At 35.6% G+C, this 23,312-nt stretch overlaps 2 protein-coding genes across 5 annotated transcripts; one reads left to right on the top strand and one right to left on the bottom strand.

The window, feature by feature from the left end:
* The first annotated feature begins 6,937 nt into the window (after positions 1 to 6,937).
* Positions 6,938 to 11,777, top strand: LOC107759990 (grpE protein homolog 2, mitochondrial). 4 transcript variants are annotated; one of them, XR_001642300.2, is made up of 6 exons: positions 6,944 to 7,217; positions 9,594 to 10,058; positions 10,165 to 10,332; positions 10,954 to 11,082; positions 11,242 to 11,461; positions 11,538 to 11,742. XR_001642300.2 is itself a non-coding variant. In XM_016578011.2 (6 exons), exons 1-6 carry the CDS (start codon positions 7,065 to 7,067, stop codon positions 11,338 to 11,340), a joined length of 909 nt encoding a protein of 302 aa, XP_016433497.1. In that variant the 5' UTR covers positions 6,944 to 7,064; the 3' UTR covers positions 11,341 to 11,777. The 4 variants fall into 4 exon arrangements, 3 of the variants coding, with proteins under 3 accessions (XP_075075942.1, XP_016433497.1, XP_016433494.1); XM_016578011.2 differs by having other exon boundaries at positions 9,594 to 9,774; positions 9,880 to 10,058; positions 11,242 to 11,777; XM_075219841.1 differs by having other exon boundaries at positions 6,938 to 7,217; positions 10,954 to 11,107; positions 11,218 to 11,777.
* A 446-nt stretch (positions 11,778 to 12,223) lies between these two features.
* On the bottom strand, positions 12,224 to 21,865 carry LOC107759992 (uncharacterized). Its single transcript, XM_075219840.1, has 3 exons — positions 21,488 to 21,865; positions 14,034 to 14,180; positions 12,224 to 12,588 (listed from the first exon to the last, which is right to left on the bottom strand). The coding sequence occupies exons 1-3, from the start codon at positions 21,731 to 21,733 to the stop codon at positions 12,514 to 12,516; spliced, it is 468 nt and encodes a 155-aa protein (XP_075075941.1). The 5' UTR covers positions 21,734 to 21,865; the 3' UTR covers positions 12,224 to 12,513.
* Between the last annotated feature and the right edge of the window lie 1,447 nt (positions 21,866 to 23,312).

The following is a 23,312-nucleotide window of genomic DNA, read 5'->3' as shown; positions in this document are numbered from 1 at the left end:
AGGGAAGATTGACTCGTATTATGATTTGAAGACCTGTTGTGTTTATTGAGCCTAACGTGAATGTGGATTCATTGTTTCCTACTGCTCAGCCTTTATTTACTCTTATTACTTACTGGGTTGGAGTACTCACATTACTCCATGCACCTCGTGTGCAGATTCAGATATATCGAAACCCGGTAGCGGGTGTTGATAGCTCAGCCGCGGAGTCATCAGAGTTAGCAAGGTGGTTGCATGACGTTCGCAGCACCGCTTCCTTCCCCTCATTGTTTTACTGTATTTAGTAAATTTTTAGACTTTTATTGTATTCAGACCTTGATAGTTGCTCATGACTAGTGACACCCCGATGTCGGGCTGGTATTTTATTCCGCACTGTTATTTCAGGATTTTATTATGAAACATTGTTTAATTTAAAGACTTAAAAATAACTCTTAATGCTTAAAGGGTTAAGGTGAGTGTTGTGTCGGCTGGCCTTGTCTTCACGAGAGGCGCCATCACGACCAGGCCGGTTTGGGGTCGTGATAGAAGATGAAGAAAATTAGAGCAAAAAATTGAAAGAGCATTTCTCCATGAAAAGAGATGAAAGAACTGATGTTTCTAGACCTACCGTGAGTGTATTGGAATGGAAACTTGAAGTGAGCAAGCAGTGGGCAAGTAAAACATTTCATTTTTATCCATTTTTCCAATTTAACCTTGCATAATTGAAGTAATTATATTTTTGCCATTGGTCGACCACACTTGGATTTTTATATAAAAAAAAGAAAAAAATTCCAACAGTTACTTATCAATCTTCGATTCTTCTTAATAGGGAGAGGAAGCCTACCCATACAACCACGACCGTCACCCCTAGTAGTTTGACTAGCAGTATCAGGTGCAGATGGTTGTATTTCAAAATTATCAGGTGACTCAATATTATCTAAATTATTATATATACCATAATCTATTTGTAGTTGCTCATAGTCTACATTTATATTTTCAGGTAAACTTTCAGAAACACGTGTAAAGCTAGTAGAAGAACCACCTCTTTTTTTTTAACTCTTACTAGTACCATCCCTACTAGTACACTCTTTTTTGACTGCTCTAAATATATTCATTATGAAGACTAAATTATGGGAACTAAATTAATTCTAAATAATAAAGTAAAAATAAACATCAAAGAAGAGAAAGAGATGGAACGAGGGAACCGGGATGCCACACTAAATTTGAAAATTGAAAACCTGCTCACTTTACTTGATAATTGTAATTATATAGTGACTACCATAAATAAAATTGATAAAACTAGGAACCACAATTAATTGAGAGCAATTCAATAGTCAAGAGAGAATTAGAGTAGATGAAGAAAGCAAGTTGTGAGAAAAAATGAAGATGAGGAAGGCTATTTTTTTTAAGAAGTTAAAATTATAATTTATAGATGAGGGGCTATTTTTCTAATGGTGCAGGCCGAAATGGTCATTTTTGCCAAAAAGAGCCGTCGGCCAACAGTCTTCCTAGATTTTAACCATTGGCTATGGTCATTTTTTTATGGGAAATTTTCGTTCTTATACCATATAGGAAACTATATTACCAAATATGTTCATAATTTGCATATTACCCGCATGCTAATAGTATTTCTACAAAATATAGACAATTCATTAAATAAGGAATCATTATAGCTGTAGGCTTCCTTATTTAGGCACGCTAAAATTGGGGAATTAAATATTCTTCCAGATCTTCTACAACGCAAATCACGCACCTTAATAATTATTGTCTGTTTCGTTCAAATTAGCGACTATGTTTTTCATATTATTCGCAAGAGACTTGCTGTGGAAAATTTTCTACTTGCTCACCAAGGTTGACTACCCTTAGGTCCCCAAGGAAGAACATGGGGAGTTGGAGCGTTTGGAAAAACTGGTCAATAAGTACGAGAGGGGGAAGATTCAGCGAGTTGATTGGCTGGACCGCCTTGCATTTAAAGCTATGGAGAAGCTTTGAATTCGAATTTGGATTTTTAAAAATTATTATTTGTTTGGATTGGGTGTTGTTGAAAATAATTGAAAATATGGTTTGAAGTTTATATCTCAATTTTGAGGAGTTTTGGTGAAGATTAAACTTGGTTTTGGCTGAATTTCAGATTGAAACTCGAAGAAGAAGAAGAAGAAGAAGAAGAAGACATGACATACATTATATTGCAGAAATTGTAGATTGTTGTTTATTTATTTTTCTTTTATTCATTTAACTATTGTATGAAAGTTGAACAACATTATATAAAAATTATATTTAAGTGGTATTATATTGTAGTTGTGTATACATGTAGACGAAAAAGGAAAACAAAAACTTACAGCTTGTTTGGATGGTTGTTGCCTATTGTATTGTATTGTATTGTTACTGTAAATACGATGTTTGTTTTAGTTGCTCATCTCACCCTTCATTATTAATTAAATAATTTTATTTTATTATTTACCCTACCTGTTTATATAATAAATTTACCCCGTATTATAATTTTTCTTTATAATATTTCAAATTTATTCTTCATATTGTTGGTTCATGATATCATGAAACAACGTCAAACGATACAATCTATCCAAACATTATATTCATCAAACGATACAATACAGTACAATACAATACGATACATTATGAAACGACGTGTAACAACCATCCAAACAAGTTGTTAGGATCATATCCGCTATGTATAACTGTTCGTGATTTCAATATGGAATTGAGTATCACCAATGAGAACACAGTTGCAGGTTTGTGCTGTTACATTTTCTATCAAATTCTGGTTGTATATCAATGTCCTACACTTTATCTACAAAATAAACTACATGTCAGAGTAAAATACATATATTATTATGGATTTTTACAATATCTACAAAATTTCTACATTTATTCTACAATAAAACTACATGTCATTTGAAAAATTAATATGAAATACAGAATTTCAATGTTTCTACAAATTATCTACAAAATTTCTACAAACTGTTCATAACAGAATTTATCTTTATTTTCATGCATGTTCGTCTGGAACACTAAAGCTACTTGATATGCCAACATCTCTCATTATAGAGGAATACAACTTATCTACAATTTTCTACAACTTTCACACATTATTTCCACTCAGTTAAGTACAACTACAATAACATAAAACTTACATACAAACTCATATACATATACAATATAATACCACTTAAATATAATTTTTATACAAATGTTGTTCAACTTTTATACAATAGTTAAATGAATAAAAGAAAAATAAATAAACAACAGAATGTATTTTTTCTACAATTTTCCTACCATTTCTGCAATATAATGTATGCCATGTCTTATTCTTCTTCTTCTTCGACGAGTTTCAATCTGAAATTCAGCCAAAACCAAGTCTAATCTTCACCAAAACCCCTCAAAATTGAGATATAAACTCCAAACTATATTCCTAATTATTTGCAACAACACCCAATCCAAACAAATAATGATTTTTGAAAACCCAAATTCAAATTCAAAGCTTTTTAATGGCTGTCAATGGTGGAATTGCTGCTCTCTTTTCCTTTCCTCTTATATTACAGAAATTTGGGATTGAGAGATAGAGAGAGACGTAGAGAGAATTCTCAATTCTTTGCAGCAACATCCAATCCAAACAAACAATGTCTTTTGAAAACTCAAATTCGAATTCAAAGCTTCAAAACTTTTTAATGGTTGTCAATTGTGGAGGGGTTACATAGTTTCGCTGGTTTTAAAAGAGGAAATCGTGGGTGATTGAAGAGGAAATCGTGGGGATTTGGAGAGAGAAACTTGGGGGAGTGTGAATATACGGTTGAGTAAAATTAGGAGACTAATTAATACCATTAAAAACCTAAAATGATACATAGGTATACAAAAGGTAATTATATTAAAAGTTAAGTATGTAGTGTAATGTCGTTTACTATATGACATAGGAATGTAAAAATTCATTTTTTATAATTAAAAATTACTGTTATCGGGCTGGACCTCGATAAGGAAACGGTAACTCCTTACCAGGCTGACCAGGCTCTGGTGCACCGGTAACAAAAAAAGCCCGCCCCTGTCCGGACCAACCCCCATATACAACCCATTCCATCTAGGGGTGGGCATATATCGGGTAAAACCGATAACCCGAACCGTTAATTACTTATTGGGTTATCGGTATTGGGTTATTGGGCTAATGGTTCGGTAACGGGTAAAAAAAATTCTTATTGGGTTATCGGTTTGGGCTCGGTTTATCAATTCTGTTATTGGGTAAATCGATAACCCAATAAGGGTTTACTAATTTACTAGTCATAGGGGTGAAGATATGGCAAATAGTATTGTTAATTGTTTGAAAGAGTGGGGGTTACAAAAGATTTTCACTGTCACAGTTGATAATGCTAGTTCAAATGATGTGACGGTGAAGGAGCTTTCTAAGAAGTTAACTAAATGGGGGACCAATTCTATGAATGGTAAGCACCTTCACGTGAGGTGTATGGCTCATATTATGAATCTTGTTGTTCAGGATGGTATAAAAGAATCAATTGTGTCTATTGAACGTATTAGGTAAGCAGTGAGATATATCAAGGCAGTCTCCTGCTAGGTGGAAAAAGTTTCAGGAATGTTGTGATGAAGGAAATCTAGTTAGGAAATCTTTATGTTTGGATGTTCCTACAAGGTGGAATTCTACATACTTGATGTTGAACAGGGTTATTTACTATGAGAGTGCAATTTTAGAATATGTTGATCATGATATTGGCTTGTCACATCATCTTGAGTTTGTTGATATTGTAAATGGAAGTCCTGCAGGTACACTTTTGAGTAGTGATTGGGAGGATGTAAAGAAATTGACAAAATTTCTTGAAATCTTTTATAAGCTTACTGTAAAGGTATCTGGCTCACTTTATGTTACATCAAATCATCATTTTCTTGAAATTTGTGAAGTTGCTGTTTACTTGAAACAATTGATATTAAATGAAGATGTTTTGTTGGGTTCAATGGCAAAGAAGATGAAGGAGAAATTTGATAAGTATTGGGGTGATCCAGAAAAAATGAACAAAATGATTTTCATTTCATGTGTTTTGGATCCTCGGTACAAGTTTGATTCTGTTAGTTTTGCACTTGCGAAGATGTTCGAAGAGAAAGGGCCAATTATCGCGAAGGGAGTGCATACATACATGACTTCATTGTTTGATGAGTATGTAAAGTCTTATTCAAAAGATAAAGTTTGTCGTCCCTCTTCATGTTTATCTAACTCTTCATTGGACACAATGGAAACTTCAAATGGATCTTTTGGTTCTTTCTTTGAAGAATTAAAAAGACATAAAGCTGGGATTGGAGGTTCAGATTCTAAATCAGAATTGGAAAAATATCTTACAGAAGAAGTTGAAAATGAAATAGAAGACGGTAATATATTGCTTTGGTGGAAAGTAAACTCACCTAGATTCCCCATTCTTGCTGAGATGGCTCGGGATGTATTATCTATTCCTATTTCAAGTGTTGCATCTGAATGTGCATTTAGCACTGGAGGGCGTATTCTTGATTCATTTAGGAGTTCATTGACTCCTAAATTGGTGGAAGTTCTCCTGTGCCTTCAAGATTGGCTTCGAAGTGAGCCATTACCTGTAAGTGTTGAGGAAGATTTAGATGTTCTCGAGCAACTAGAACAAGGTAGCAATATTTTAATTTGTTTGATTGTATATTATTTTTATAAATAGTTTATTTAATATTTTTGTTGTTTGACTTGTTAATATATATTATCATAGATTTTGCCAATCTTGGAAACGAACCCTGCGATGATGATATGTAGAATCTTAGATAGTTGTAAGTTAAAACTTTGGTAAGTTAATTATTCAACTTATATAACACATAGTACGATTACAAATATTACTTGCTTAATATATTTTCTTGTTATGTTTAATAGGTGTAACCATGACTCGACTTTGTGGTCTCAAAGCTATCTCACATGTTTGGAGTCACTATGAAAGGATTGAAGAAGGTGATGATAGATGGTGGAAAGTAAGATGTAGTTATTGTCATCTTGTTTTATGTATTATGTTTGGACTTTGGACTTGTTAATCCTAAGGTTGCTACTACTTTGCATTGTTATTAATGTGTTTGAACTATTACTTTGGAGTTTGGACATTACTGTGTATACATCTGTTTTTGGGTTGTGAAAGTTGGGATCTTTTTATCTCCTATTTTTGTTAGATTGGAATTTTGAGTTGTTTGCATTTTGTATGCACAGGCAATTGAGGTACTGCCGTACTGGGTATGTTTAGTTTGAGGCAAAAAATGTACAGCTTTGTGTGCTGAAATTATTCAGTGAGAAGTTTAACTTTAAACTGAAATTATTGTGAGAAATGTTGGTTTTATGTGCAGCTTTGTGTGCAGTTTATGTGCAGTTTAAACTGAAGTTTAAATTCATCAAATGCTTGTAGTTCTGGCGTTCTGCGGCTTCTGCCACAATATATAGCAGCTTCCAGTAAACTTTGTACAAACTTTCAGCAATCAACACTATTAATTTTAGTTTTACCTTATCGGGTAAACCGATAACCGAACCGATAATGATCAATAACCGATTAACCGATACCCGATAACCAATATCTTATCGGTTTGGTTATCGAGTTATGATATTTGTAAACCGATAATCGATAGGCAAAACCGATAATATTCAAAACCGAACCGAACCGACCGATGCCTACCACTAATTCCATCGCACCTCTTACAGGGCCGAGTTGACCCGGGCAATAACGGATTGAATCGGGTCGTTAACGGGCTGGCCCGGCCGGTTTAGCTGGTTTAGTTGGTTCTTGCATAACTACAAAACAACGGCAAAACGAGCAAGTATTCTTAAATTGACCCAATCATCCTCTTACATTCACAATATTCCAGACCGAATAGTATTATGACGCGACCAAGACAGGGGTTGTTTCGACAATTCGCAATTTTCTTTCTCTGCACGCCACACGGCCACCTCTCTCATTTTCTCTCTCTTCCTAAAACCCTTTCCTCTGCTCTTTTGTCCTACCGCCATTGCAATTCATAGCTCTCATTTCAACTTGTCTCCTTTTTTCCCCCTTGAAATCTAAAGCGAAAAACCGAATTTGGAGATGTTGGTGAGCAGAATTTCATCTCGGTTCCCGAGAGCCATATTAAATCAGTGCCGCAGCTCGGTGCTCCTTTATTCTCGAGAACAGCAACGGAAACAGCACGTTCCCGTTCTTGCATCTCAGTTCCACTCACTTCGTGATTTTAAAGAAAAGGTTTGATTTTTGTGCCAAATTCTTTTTAAAAAAATACATTTTTCGTAGATTTTTCGTGTAGGGTTTTGCTGGGGTTTAAGGGGCAATCGTAATCTAGTTGTATCATAGGCTTCTTTTTGGATACTAGTCGAGGATATGATATGCTCCCTGTGTTCCAGTTTATGTGGAAACATTTATTTTTTAGTCCATTGTAAAAAGAATGAAGCTTTTTTAATGTGGAAAAATTAAACTTAAACATCTCATTTTACCCTTAACGATAAACTTTTATAGCCACAAGATCATAAGTTTCAAAGTCTTAAAACCACATAAATAGCTCTCTGTGCTTATTCAAACTTTGCCACATAAATTGGAATAGAGGGGGTAGGTCTTACTTTAGCTGCTGTTTTTCTTTGATGAAGTTGGCAACTTATGTTTAATAATTGTTTTAGTTTCAAGTTTGATATTTCCTTTTTTTGTTTATAATGGTGGTGTCTATTTGCTACATTCAACTCGTGTGCACCTTGGCTATTCCACTAAGTTCCTGCATAATGCTGCCAACCAGTGCTTAGGTAGATGAGAAATTTTTTATTTTTTATTTTGTTAAGTTTGGGATTGAACTCTAATTGAATAATTGGAAGTATTAGAAACCTCATATTGTTTACTATATGGAGAAAAGAAGTTCAAAATGATTTTGACTTCTAAGAAAGGAGATGTAACATGTTAACCTTTAGCTATAAAATGTCCTTATAAATGATAGTTCATCAGTATAGCTTATAATATATTCCAGTTAGGGGGAAAAGAAATTGCGGTTCAGTAACGACTTTTTAAATCGGTAAAATGTTCAGTGGGTGCATTACTTTACACATAAGCAGCCAAGTGTGGTGTTGGAGAGGAGAAGTGACGATGTCTCTGTGCTGAAGGATTCAAAGAGGATGGAGCGGATGTAATTTAGTAGGAACAGAAGGTGAAGTTCACCTCCTCAATTTGGGATTAGTGGCAAAAGGAATATGTGCAAAAATATATCTTATAAGTGCCGTAAAGATCTTATAGACTCCTTTTCAATGAACTGTCTCCAGTTTAAGGGAGAAAAGGAAAGTGGTTTTACTGAGTTGAAATATCTCTCGTTTCCTCTTTTGTTCCTAAAATCAGTCCAAGTAGCTGAGATGATGAATAGTTAAACGATCATACTTGTTTTCTTTATTTTTCTGAATTCTCTCACGACAACAAAAAATTCATAAAAGCATCATCTTCAGTCAACTGTTCTCCTCTCTTTATCAGGAAAACTATTGAGAGAAAAATGAGCACATGACCGTCGTTTTTCATCATAAAATAGGAGGAAGGATCTGTTTTCGAAGGATATCCGGGCAAACATGAAGTGAAAAATAGTTGCCTTGCTAACTTGTTCTTTTGCTGTAATCAAAATAATGTATTGTATCTTGATAATTCTATATTTCTTTTAACTTGCTCAAGTTGTAAACTCGACATTCTGCTAACTTGATGCCTTGAGGAATTATGTACAATCAAACCTCTCTATAATAGCTTCGTTGGTTCTGACATATTTTGGTTTTTATATTGACTGGTTGTTATACTCCTATAACAACATTTGATGGTTAAATATAAATCAGTTGTTATAGATAAAAATTATCCAAGAATCATTTACTTTTCTTTTTAATGTTGCATATAAAAGACTAAAAAAGATTATTTGAATTTAAAATATTGTATGCGTATTACTAATTAAATAGGAAGCTAATACATTACTAATAAATCCATAATAAAGTGTACAAAAAATTTAAACTCTAAAACACACTTTTTAAAGCTACTTGAAAAGTAGTTTTTTCCAAGAATAATGGAAGAACTCTATAATTGTAGCTTGTTTTGTAGATTTCAATCTCTTACTAGCGATATAACACCTAAATTGATGAAGATTTGTGCTTAAACTTTCAGTAAAAGGGTATCTGAAAATATACAAGCATATCTTTTAATGGAATTGAATGAAATTTTATTATGGGAGTATGTTTAACATAATATTCTTTTATCATAATTCATAAGTGGTGCATTAAAGTTTCAATATAGTTGGTCAAATTCTCTAGAGTTATTATTGGTAATATAGAGATTCTACATGGTTGTTATAGAGGGGTAATTTTACAAAAAGCATATTGTTATAAAGATGGATGTTGCTGTTATAGGTAAAAGGTTGTTACAGAGAAGTAAAATATAACATAAAAAATCAGTTCCGAGGATAACATGGCCATTATAGTGAAGTGATGTTATAAAAGGATGTTGTTATAGAGAGGTTTAACTGTATACGCTACTCTCTACCCGTCGAAAGACAAAATTGTTTAATTTCTATGTTCACATAAATATTGTCGGTTCTGCTAATGGCGGTTTTCTGATCAGGTATCTCTATTCCATGAATCTGCCTTGCAACGATTTGGAATTTCATCCTCTGCATCTCCCCAACCTAATAAAAAAGAGACATCTCAGTCTCAAAGTGACCCAGGAAGCACAAAAGTGAAGGGAGATTGTGAAGCTTCAGTTTCTGCTGATTCTCAGGTTCAAGATGAGAAGGATGAATCAGGTTCTGATATGGCATCCAATAATAACATGAATGAAAATGTCAAACGAAGGAGAAGACGTACTAAACAAACTGTGTCTTCTGATTCTGATTCTGATTTGGATACAGAGGACCTTTCTAGGGATGACTTGGTGAAACTTGTGGCTGAGAAGGAAGAACTCCTAAAGATTAAAGATGATGAGTTTCAGAAAATGCAGGACAAAGTTCTTCGCACTTATGCAGAGATGGAGAATGTCACGAACAGAACTAAACGGGAAGCAGAAAACTCCAAGAAGTTTGCCATTCAAGTTAGTTTTTCTAGGCACATCCTTTGCCAGAGAGTCATGCATCTACTTGTTAGTATATTATGTTACTTGTAATTTGCTCTCATCTTTTGCATAAATGCTGCTGCAGAATTTCGTGAAAGCGCTTCTAGATGTTTCTGATAATTTGGGTCGGGCTTCTTCTGTTGTAAAAGAGAGCTTCTCCAAAATTGATGAATCTAAGGATACTGCAGGAGCTGTGCCACTTCTGAAAACACTACTGGAAGGTGTTGAAATAACTGATAAACAGCTTGCCGAGGTACACCTTTTCACCCAAATACATTCCATGGTTTATTTCCCTCTTTTACCGCTTGGTAGACTGTTTGTCTACGAAGCACGTACTACTTTTTTTTTTCCTTTTTATTTACAAACATAAGTTACAGTATAAGGAATTTTAGGTCTTTCGGGAAACACTATGATTAGAAATTTCAACAAGCTAGTTCCAAAAATTACTCTTCAAAGCCGTATAAAAGCCAACATATCTTGGCAAAAGAAAGAATCCATTGCTGCTCATTCACTTCTGCTAAATGCCCCAACTAGCTTCTGAAATGAAGAAGCAACGAAGAGGGTTTACTATATATGCGCATGCAGCTGGAAGAGAAGCTCCAAGTCATTTTTGGATATTAGAAAATCCCAGTAGAATGCATTCAATAAATTCAGGGGTGCTTTTGTTGTGCACTGAATTACATTTTTCCCGCGGGGGGTTTTGGGGGTTGTGTGTGTGTGTGTGGGGGGGGGGGGGGGGGCGCTGTTTTACATTTGAAATCCTTCCTATTTCTTGGTGATCTTTTCTTGAAAGACCATTGTTGTTGTGAGGAGGTTCTCCATTATATCTTTCTCAGTTGCGTCTTTTGGTTTACGGCTCTTTGTTACTTTTCAGGTATTCAAAAAATTTGGTGTCGGAAAGTATGATCCTACAAATGAACAATTTGATCCAAATAAGCATAATGCAATATTCCAAGTACCCGATCCTAAGAAGGCTCCTGGCATGGTAGCAGTTTGTCTCAAGGTATCTTGTTAGGAACTTCTTCTCAGTGCGGCAGTCTTTGCTATTTCAATCTTCATTCACTTGATCCTTGTTGATTATTGCAAATCTAGGACGTTCTTTAGGCATCCCTTTTGTTGGAAATTAAATGTGTAACAGACGTGATTGTACTTTTTGTTGCAGTCGGGGTACACCTTACATGAGCGAATCATTCGGCCAGCTGAAGTTGGTGTGACAGTAGCAGTGGAGAGTACACAGGCGGATCAAAGCACTGAATCTTAAACAGGTGGGTCACAAGCCAAGGTTTTGGAGCTGGAAAATCTGTAACAAGGTGAAATCGGGAGATCAATTTTAGCCCTCAAGTTTGAAAAGGAATCAAGTTCTAGATCCTCCAGGGGAAGCGGTGGGTCGCACAGATCTTAAGTTATAGTTTCTTCTATTATTCTTTATTAATCTTAAATCTTTTTGTTTTGCTAAAGTTTACTCTAGGATTGTGTCGTCGGAGTGGTCGAAACAATCACGTGATTCGTTGGTTAATAATGACATCCCTATTGCGCTGTCCAAATTAGAGGTATTATACCGTTGGGAACTCCGTATGAGGAGTGAGCATATCCTTTTTCCAGGAAATTACAGCTCGAGCCTTAAACCGAGTAGTGTCTGTTTTCAATGGACTTGTCTTTTGGATTGTCGATATTCTAGTAAAAGGTACTTAACTTCCATTTTCTAAATTTTGAAATTGAATTTAGCACAATCTCAATGTGCAATGGTTTTACCAATCTCTGCCATACAATATTGTAGAATTTTGTTGAAAATGCGTGCTTACACTTCCTTGAAATATTAGCAGCATATAACTCATAGTCTGCGGTAAAAACGACTTCGGATCACTGTTTAAACAGACTCCCAAGACTCCCCTCAGTATTTGTATTTAGTGTTTAATCAATAAAGCATTTATTTTTAAAATGTGTCCTATTTTTTTTGGTAAGAATATGTATGTCATTTAACCATATTTAAGTGATTGCACTATCAATTTAAATTCTTAATTTTTTAAGGTTATATTATTTAATTTAGTGTGAATGTGAGTGTGATGCACTCTCCTTAGCCCCAGGAAGGTACGTATATCAAAAGAGAAAGTAAGAGGGAAATACACCGACTGTGATGCAAGCAATTACGTCCTCAAAAGAAGCTAGAGGTTAATATTTACAATCACTTCTACTTGATTTTACAACCAGAATCTAAGTTAAAACAGTATCAAAAGCAAGTCCTCAAGAAAATAGAGGGTTGTATTTACAATCACTTCTACTTAAATACAACTATAGTCTAAGTTAAGCATGGAAAAGGAGAGGGTTATATTATATGTACAATGGTTTAGACCTAACTACCACTAGATCTAAGTTAGGCATGGTAACAACAAGTGGAGTCGTCAACCATCAAAATAAGCAGCAGCTACTATTCTTCTCAATCACAGCCTTCGAAGCACAAGTCAAAATTTAGCTGGCTTTCACTGCAAATGGATTGATCTGTCATCAGCTCCTGAAATGCACAGAAGGGGAACCTTTAACAAAACTGATACTAAATCCATAAAAGAGAGGGAGTCGAATCTTTAACAAATGAATTTCTGTATAACACTAGTTTTAGAAAGAGATGGTGCTATGATACAAGATTAATTTCTTTGATTTGTTCGTCGCTACAATGAATGCTTAGAATTCATATCAAGCAAGGAAGGAGATCAAGAAGCTTTGGGGATATATAGCACGAGTTACATGCATGCAGGAGTGAATTGAGACCAAATATTCCGGTGCTGTATATATGGGGGTTTTTCTCACTTGTATTCTGAAAATTCTTTTTTATAAAGAAAAAAGGAAAACTTGTATTCTGAAAATTTTAGGGTATTTCTCATCTTGGATAGAGTCCAAACAAAACTTGCACGTTAGAAGGGGCTCAAACCTATATATTAGTCTATCCATGTAAAACTAAAAGTTGAAACAACAACAACAACAATCTCACAAGTGGAGTCTGGGAAGGGTAGTGAGTGCGCGAGGGAGTAGAAAGGTTGTTTCCGAAAGACTCTTGGCAAAACTAAAAGTTGAAAGAACTTAGAAATTTCTCTTCCCGGAGATTAAAATGATCTAGAAAGTCTAGTCTCTCATTTTCGATTGACTCTAGAGATCTTTCCATTTCTCAAGAAACTTTGTGCTACAATAGGCAAGAATAGTAAGATTTACAGTTTACATCTATTGTCTGTGGAATGTGGATTGCTCTTGTGCTGTCTCAATTCAATATTTTGAGAGAATGATAAGTTAAATGATGATATAACACATGGAATGAAAAATGAGAAGTTAGACGAAGATATGCCACATAGAATGAAAACAGAATGACTGAAACGAGAAGTGCCACAGCCCACAGGAATGCTATGCGGTAGAAAGATACATAAAAATGTGCCCACAGGAATGCTATGCGGTAGAAATATACATATAAATGTGAAAGGTAAAATCTATAGGATGGTTATATGACCAACAATATTACGTTAGAACTGATGTTGCAGTCCAACATATCCACAAAATGAATATGGCATAAACAGAACAGATGTTAAGATGACGGCATACTTATACAATTGGACATATAATTAGAAATGATTACATTCAACAGAAAGTGCAAGCAACACAGAGAAGATAAAATAGAGAATGCCGTCAGAAATAATTTACCCATGTCCTACATAGATCTTTAGTTACATGTGTGATTTTATGATGATTGAAAGTGATCACATGCAAAGTATATTTCTTATCACTGCATCTAGGGTAGGTATATTTCTTACATTCAAGTAAATCAACGCTTATCCAAGTTTGGTCAAGGATAAGGATATAATTGAGTAAAGGAGAGCAAAGAAAAGTATAGAGAAGAAAAAATAAAATAACAAACAATAATGACAACAGAAATGCAACTGCTTTTCTAAAAGGTAACAAAGCTCAAAATATCACCTCAAAATCTTCCTCAAAGATATCATTGATGCTTTGTTTCTTCAAGATGTTATCGTTTGATGTTGAACTTGTGATAGCTTGATTTCGCTTCCTTATTTTAGCTTCATTATCAAGAGCTTCCTTTTTCTTTTCTTCTAAGTCAACAATCTGCATATTTGAGATATCATAGGAGAAAGAAGTTTAACCAAAAAAAAAAAAAAGGAACAAATCTGATATTATGAGAATCCTGCACATTGTAAAAGAATGCTACAAAATGCCAGGCCTTAACATTCTAATTCTTTTCTTTTTATTGGTGGCATTCTAATTTCAGTTAAAAGTTCTAACTTGATGAAGCTTAGCCCTATCTTCAGTAACAATGGAATGGAAGAGAAAGGAAGGGACAAATACAAAGACGGAAAATAGAGGACAATAGGGAGAAAACTAGTGGATCCAAAAATTGTTACTCTCTTCTTCCTTTCTCTTTATATTGTTAAGAAGTACGGAAAGTGTTTGTATTTTTTTCCTTCCATTCCCTTCTCTTTTCTAGTTCCAAGCAAAGTCCTAAAGTTAGAATTACCATCTATAATAAGACTGAATCTCAGCAGATTTCTCGCTGCAATCCCACCAAAACCAAAGCAACAAATATGGTCCCACATAAATCATTCTCCACATTCTAGCAAAACATTTAAATTCGACAGCTATCTTTCCGGCACAAAAAAAAGAGAAGGGGTTCGCAATGAAATGAATTTTAATTATACACCTAATGTGCAGTTGCATTTCTAGGGGATAGTTTTGAATGTTTCTCCTACTTCATGGTTACCTTATATTTGCATTTGCAGCCATGTATATGGAAATTCTCAACTTTTTTTTTTGCAATAGGATGCTTACAGCATTAGTGTAATTTAATTAATCCATGTTATTGGTAAGTAAGCAGTGATTACATAGAGACTAGAGTTACCTGCAGTGGCGGAGCCTGAATTTTCACCAAGAGGTGTCAAAATATAAAAAATTAAATATACCAAAAAGTGAAAGGGAGTCAACGTATAATAAATATACATATAACAAAAAAATTATCTAGCAATGCAGTGTAATTTGCCGGCGAATCGACACCCCTTGGTTGAATGTGGCTCCGCCACTGGTTACCTGTAATTACCTTTTAAATGACCCGGTTCTGTAAAACATAACTCAAGTATACACCGTGACATTAGGATACCATTTGGGGTTTTTTCTAGGTAGACATTGAAATAGACGAATATGTAAATTCTAAATGAGCATTATAAACTATCAATGTGCTTTGGCAGGAACACTGCTTTTGCAATATCAAGCATCAGAAGTCTTGTTACGTTTACTTCTGTTTTGTTGATTGGCTAGAACGATACTACTTGTTCTTTTGATATAATGGAGAAATCCCTGAGGCCAGTGTCACACGAAACTCGGTGGACGATGGCCTCACCCCCTCTGTACTTTGTTGAAGTTTGGCAAAATGCCAAAGTCCCACATTGGTTGGGAGTTAAGTTTGGGGGGGATTTTTCCCCTATAAAAGAAGGCCTAATGTTTAGGATTGAGACACACCTCTCATTTGCCTTCTCATCTGTTTAAGGCATTTGTATCTTCTCTCTTTAGTATTATTTCACTTGTATTTTTGGAGTGGAATAAAATATTTGGTTGTGTCCGAGGAGTAGGCAAAATTAGCCGAACCTCGTAAATTCTGGTGTTCCCTTTATTATTGCTTTATTGTCTTATTTATTATTTGGTGGTTGTCATAATTTTTGGTATAGTAGTTGTGACTTATTCACACTCTATGCATTTGGCTTCCGCAACAATTGGTATCAGAGCCAAGGTACTGTCTAAGTATGCTCTGTGGTTGCAGCATAGTCTGATCTTCCACATCAGAAAAGATTTATCTTGGTAACTGAGTCAAGGTTCTGTCTGAGTATGCTCTGTGGTTGCAGCTTAGTCTGATCTTCCACACCAGAAAGGAAATAATCTTGATTTGTGTCGTCAGCTATTAAATAATATTTGTGTCAAAGATGGGAGACAATAAACAAGAAGAATCTACATCAAGTGTCAACAATACGTCATCATTGGCATCTTCGCTTATGACAAGAATTGTGTCAAATGCGAAATTTGCGGTCGAAATATTTGACGGGTCCGGACATTTTGGGATGTGGCAAGGCGAGGTTCTAGATGTCCTTTTTCAACAAGGGCTAGATCTGGCCATTGAAGAAAAGAAACCAGATGTTATTGGAGAAGAAGATTGGAGAATTATCAACCGTGTTGCTTGCGGTACCATTCGATCCTACCTTGCTAGAGAGCAGAAATATACATACACAAAGGAAACTTCTGCAAGTAAATTATGGAAAGCACTGGAGGATAAATTTTTGAAGAAAAACAGTCAAAATAAATTGTACATGAAGAAGAGACTGTTTCACTTCACCTATGTTCCTGGTACCACGATGAATGAACATATCACCAGTTTCAATAAGTTGGTTACAGATTTGCAAAATATGGATACAACTTATGATGATGGTGACTTGGCCTTGATGTTGTTGGCGTCACTTCCTGATGAGTACGAGCACCTTGAAACTACTCTACTCCATGGAAATGACGAAGTTTCTCTCAGAGAAGTTTGCTCGGCTTTGTACAGCTATGAACAAAGAAAGCGAGAAAAACAGAAGGGCGGAGAAGGAGAAGCACTATTTGTGAGGGGTCGTCCTCAAAATCAAACGAGGACAAAGAAGGGAAGATCCAAGTCAAGATCCAGACCCAGCAAAGATGAATGTGCCTTTTGTCGAGAAAAAGGGCACTGGAAGAAAGACTGTCCGAAGTTGAAGAATAAGGCCAAACATAACAATGGAAAGGCCATTATGGATTCAAATGTAGCTGATTGTGATGATTCAGACTTCTCATTAGTTACAACAGAGTCATCAACATCATCAGACATATGGTTGATGGACTCGGCTTGTAGCTATCATATGTGTCCCAACAGGGACTGGTTCATGGAATTTCAAGAAGGAGAATATGGAGTCATCCACACAGCGGATAACAGCCCTCTTACCTCATATGGCATTGGTTCAATACGATTAAGGAACCATGATGGAATGATCAGAACATTGATAGATGTTCGATATGTACCGGATTTGAAGAAGAATCTCATCTCTGTGGGAGCCCTAGAATCAAAAGGGTTCAAAATCATTGCAGAAAATGGAGTGATGAGAGTATGCTCCGGTGCACTAGTGGTAATGAAGGCTAATCGGAAGAATAATAATATGTACCGCTATCGTGACAGTACAGTTATTGGGACAGCGACAGTAACATCCAGTGACGACAAAGAGGCAGAAGCAACCAAGCTATGGCACATGCGCTTGGGACATGCTGGAGGAAAATCCTTGAAAACTCTATCAGATCAAGGATTGTTAAAAGGAGTAAAGGCTTGCAACTTGGAGTTTTGTGAGCATTGTGTCAAAGGGAAACAGACAAGGGTTAAATTTGGTACAGCGATCCATAATACTAAAGGCATTTTGGATTATGTACACTCTGATGTTTGGGGTCCTTCCAAAACACCTTCATTGGGTGGGAAGCACTATTTTGTAACCTTTGTTGATGATTTTTCTCGAAGAGTGTGGGTGTATACAATGAAAAACAAAGATGAAGTGCTGGGAATTTTTCTCAAATGGAAGACGATGGTGGAGAATCAAACAGGCAGGAGGATCAAGTGTATTCGCACAGACAATGGAGGTGAATACAAAAATGATCATTTCAATAAGGTCTGTGAAAATGATGGCATCGTCCGACACTTCACTGTTAGACATACACCACAACAGAATGGAGTGGCAGAACGTATGAACCGGACCTTGCTGGAGAAGGTACGGTATATGTTGTCCAATGCTGGCTTGGGCAAAGAATTTTGGGCTGAGGCAATTACATATGCATGTCACCTCATTAATCGTCTACCATCTGCTGCTATTGATGGCAAAACACCATTTGAAAAATGGTACGGAAAACCTGCTGTAGATTATAACTCTTTGCACGTGTTTGGCTCAACTGCATATTATCATGTGACGGAGTCAAAATTGGATCCAAGGGCAAAGAAGGCTATTTTTATGGGAATTACTTCTGGAGTCAAAGGATATCGCTTATGGTGCCCTATGACAAAGAAAGTAATATTCAGCAGAGATGTTACCTTTGATGAATTTGCTATGGTAAATAAGGTAACAGAAGATACCAAACAAAATGAAGGTGCTTCTAAGCAGGTGGAGTTTGAGGGAAAATTTATTTTTCCTACACAAGAAGCAGAGGAGGAAACAAATGAAGATTACCCTCTGGAAGGAGAGCCAGTAGAGGAGATTCCAACTCAGGAATCTCAACAACAACTTGAATCAATAGCAACCAGCAGGCCAAAAAGAACAATAACGAAACCTGTTCGTCTCATAGAGACGGTTGCTTGTGCAACCTCAATTGTAGCTGATGATGTTCCTACTACTTATAAAGACGCTGTCCAAAGTTCAGAAGAAGATAAGTGGAGGATTGCCATGAATGATGAAATACAGTCCCTTCATCAGAATCATACATGGAGATTGGCCAATCTCCCGAAGGGAAAGAAAGCAATTGGGTGCAAATGGGTATTTGCAAAGAAGGAAGGATTTCCTAACCAAGTAGATGTTCGCTACAAAGCAAGATTGGTGGCCAAAGGATATGCTCAAAAGGAGGGAATTGATTACAATGAAGTGTTTTCTCCAGTTGTAAAACATTCCTCCATTAGAATTATGTTGGCTTTGGTAGCACAATTGGATTTGGAACTAGTTCAGATGGATGTAAAAACTGCGTTTTTACATGGAAACTTGGAGGAGGAAATCTACATGACTCAGCCAGAAGGATTCAAAGTTGCTGGAAAAGAAAATATGGTGTGCAAACTTGAAAAATCGTTGTACGGATTGAAACAATCTTCTAGACAATGGTACAAGCGATTTGACGAGTTTATGTTGCGGCAAGGGTACAAGAGAAGCAAATACGATCATTGTGTGTATTTGCACAAGCTTAAAGATGGTTCCTTTGTATATCTTCTCCTATATGTTGATGATATGTTGATAGCTTCCAAGAATTCGGAAGAAATTGATAAGTTGAAGATTCAACTGAAGAAGGAGTTCGAGATGAAGGATTTGGGTGAGGCAAAGAAAATTCTTGGCATGGAGATAATTAGAGATAGACGTTCAAAGAAACTCTGTTTATCTCAAAAGGAATATTTGAAGAGAGTACTTCAACGTTTTGGCATAGATGACAAGACTAAGCCAGTTAGTACTCCACTTGCTTCCCATTTTAAGCTAAGTACTACTATGTCGCCAATGGATGAAGCTGAACGAGAGTATATGTCAAAGGTACCATACGCAAATGCTGTTGGTAGCTTGATGTATGCAATGGTTTGCACAAGGCCTGACATTTCACAAGCTGTTGGAGTTATTAGCAGATATATGCACAATCCAGGGAAGGAGCATTGGCAAGCTGTGAAGTGGATTCTACGGTATATTCATAATACTGTAGATGTCGGGTTAGTTTTTGAGCAGGAAGACAATCAGTTTGTAGTTGGATATTGTGACTCAGATTTTGCGGGTGATATGGACAAACGAAGATCAACTACTGGTTATGTGTTTACTTTTGCAAAGGCACCAGTTAGTTGGAAGTCTACTTTGCAGTCAACAGTTGCTTTGTCTACAACAGAGGCAGAGTACATGGCTATTACAGATGCTGTGAAAGAGGCAATTTGGCTTCAAGGATTGCTAAAGGAGCTTGGTGTTGAACAAAAAGGTATCACAATTTTTTGTGATAGTCAAAGTGCTATTCAATTAGCGAAGAACCAAGTTTATCATGCAAGGACGAAGCACATTGATGTTCGGTATCATTTCGTACGAGAAATCATAGAAGAAGGTGGAGTCACGGTGAAGAAAATTCATACTACAGAGAATCCTGCTGATATGCTGACAAAGGTGGTGACTGCGGTCAAGTTTCAACATTGTTTGGATTTGATCAACATTGTTGAACACTGAAGATTGAAGATGAAGACACAACCAAAATTTGTTATTGAGAGAGAATTGAAAATGTGGAATTTTGCCAAGGTGGAGATTTGTTGAAGTTTGGCAAAATGCCAAAGTCCCACATTGGTTGGGAGTTAAGTTTGGGGGGATTTTTCCCCTATAAAAGAAGGCCTAATGTTTAGGATTGAGACACACCTCTCATTTGCCTTCTCATCTGTTTAAGACATTTGTATCTTCTCTCTTTAGTATTATTTCACTTGTATTTTTGGAGTGGAATAAAATATTTGGTTGTGTCCGAGGAGTAGGCAAAATTAGCCGAACCTCGTAAATTCTGGTGTTCCCTTTATTATTGCTTTATTGTCTTATTTATTATTTGGTGGTTGTCATAATTTTTGGTATAGTAGTTGTGACTTATTCACACTCTATACATTTGGCTTCCGCAACATACTTCTCCACGTAACACCAGGTTTTTGTCTGAAGTAGGGTCCTAACTCGTGACTTGTACCTAATCCACACATTATGTAAGCTGCTCCTTAACACTAGACAAAAGCCCGCGAGGAACATCAATACTTCTAGTGCTGTCTAGTCAAAGGTGGAGCTTATGAGTTTGGTTTTCCAATCAGTTTAAGCTACTGGGTTCTAAATTAATAATTTGTATATATTCAAAGGATTTCTTACAAAAATATAAGGTTTGAACCAAAGCTATTGGGTTTGGCCGAAACCGCAACCGCAAGGCTAGCTCTGCCCCTTTGTCTAGTATCTACAATCTGAAATAGTACCCTGTTGTCTATATTGCTAAATTTCTAAGTTGTTGCTACCTGTTGTTCCCATCGGGCAAATAGCTTTGATGTATCCTAATAGTTTTACCAATTTTATTCCCTTACTTAATTGTTTTTTTTTTAAAGTTTCAATTGCACTTCAGCGATATAAATTCCAATTGCAGAGTCTAAGAAAAAATTGATTCCAAAATTAAACACTAACATTAACATTAAGATGGTGCTACTTAGTATTAGCCTACTAACAACTCTCCATAGTCCGTGGCGGAGCAGGTATTTATATACAGGGATACGAAAAAATGTTAGAATGTCACGGTTAGGATTCAAACTTGTGACCTAAAATAACTTTTGAACCTCTTACCACTACATGGGAATTTTTCCTCGTATAAAGGATTCAACAGTTTATATATAATCATAAAGTATTATTTTTACCTATTCGTACAATATAATTTTTCATTTTAATTAAACCCCCGTTCCCTCTTACTAGCTCCGCCCCTGCTCCATAGATAAAGTTTTCTCAAACATCCAAACGACAAGTTTTATCTTCCAACAAATATTATTTTTGGTGAAAAGATGAAAATTCAAAAATTTGAATTAATAAAAGAGATAAATGAAAGTAAAATGATAGTTAAACCCTAACAGTAGAAAAGAAATATCGGTTTTTTCTTACTGGTGCATAACGGAACTTCCGTTTAGGAGTTTCGTCGCCGGAATGAAAGGAAGAGAGCGGAGTCCAACGGCAGAGCATGAGTTTGGGACCGGCGACGTTGTTAATAACATTGCCGTTGCCACGAAGGCGGCTGTTGTGCTGAGAAGTGACCCACTGCTTCTTCCATTTTCTTACTGGGCCGCTAAATACTGGAGCTGAACCGTACCTCGACGAGGCCCGACCGAGTCTAGACCCTACTCCTTCCATTTTCTCTCAGAGGAAAACCTGAAGTGGAGAAATATAAATATTGTGTGCGTGAAAAAGTTGATGATGATGACTGTAGCAGGGACTAGAAGGAAGCTACAGTCTGTTTCACTGCAGTCTGGCGCGATTACAGAAAGCGCGCAAGCAGGTTCACGACGTCGTTTCGAGAAAATGCTCAACCAAAGGTCTAACATACCTGACAATATATAATAAAATGAATTTAACTTATACACACTAATACACTATAAGAATTTTTTATATTGTCAGCATACATTAATTTTGTATAGTAATTTATTTATTAATCTTATTAAATTATCAATTATTATTTATTTATTAAAATTATTTGTAATTACCTTATGGCTTGGTTGTATGATTTTCTTATATAGCTAAAAATCTTGTGTAATGTAATATATAGTATGCACAAATATTAAGAGGTAATATTTCACTTTGCCTCATTTACCTTTAAGGATTGGAAAATAATAGTCTGCCCACCTTTTAAATGATAATGATAAACCCTTTTATGCAATATTTTTTGGTAAGAAAAATATATTTGTGGCTGAGTTTAGTCGCCATAAAATTTGTATTTTTCTTATATCACCATTCGGATCACAATTTTTTAAATTTTAGATTAGCTTTCGTTAAATAAGTAATAAAGGAAAAGTAAATTAACTTACTGTGACTAGAAATTATCTGTACTTTTGGCAACGATGCATTGATAGCAATAGAGAGTGAAAGAGGAGAGTACGGAGACATAACACTGTTATGGAGTGGAGACCACTGTACCAGCGGGAAAAGTCTGGTGACTGATAATGTTGTTACTTGCTGTAATCAAGGGCAACTATTTTTGGAATTGAATTTGAACTGCAGAATCGTATGCTAGGGTTTTACTTATTAAAGTTACGGCAAATGTTGGGGTTTCGCATAGAGAGAATTTTAGAATTTCACTTATAGAGAATTTTAAAACTGTTGAATCAAGTGAGGGTTTGAACTGACAAATATTTGACGTGGTATGCCACCCTTTTTTGATACTTGGTATAATTTCATTGGCTCATTTATTTGGCTTGAATTGCCACGCCACTTGGCACATATCATGATTTATTGGCTGATTTGGATTGCCACATCACTTGAATACGTGTCATGAACATGGGCTTTAACATGGGCTAATAGCCATTTGGATCTTGAGCTAATGAACTGGGTTTAGCATTTAATTTGTAGTCTAATTAAATGGACTAACCTTGCACATATATATTGGATTTAAATAATTTAGCCCAATTTACTAGCCACAATATTTGTTTGGACTAATGTCTTGAATTTAATATGATCCAAATTATTTTATAAATTTGAATTTGATATAATTTAAATGCTTACAGTTACGAGTCACTCTAATAATCCTTTTCTAATTTCATTCAACTATTTGTTATCTTTATTTTCTTTTTTCTCCCATAATTTCTTTTCAGTTTTTTTTTTGTATTTATTCTCCCTTTTTATCCAATAAAAAAAACAGATAACTCATATATAGTAAATCTTCATTTACTTTTTTTCCCTCTACATAACCGGCAAAGAATATTTTTTTCCCTCTTTT

This window comes from Nicotiana tabacum, chromosome 8 (genome assembly GCF_000715075.1).
Source record: "Nicotiana tabacum cultivar K326 chromosome 8, ASM71507v2, whole genome shotgun sequence".
Lineage (NCBI taxonomy): Eukaryota > Viridiplantae > Streptophyta > Magnoliopsida > Solanales > Solanaceae > Nicotiana > Nicotiana tabacum.
The sequence above is the reverse complement of the archived record's forward strand: the minus strand, read 5'-3'. Positions and strand labels throughout refer to the sequence as shown.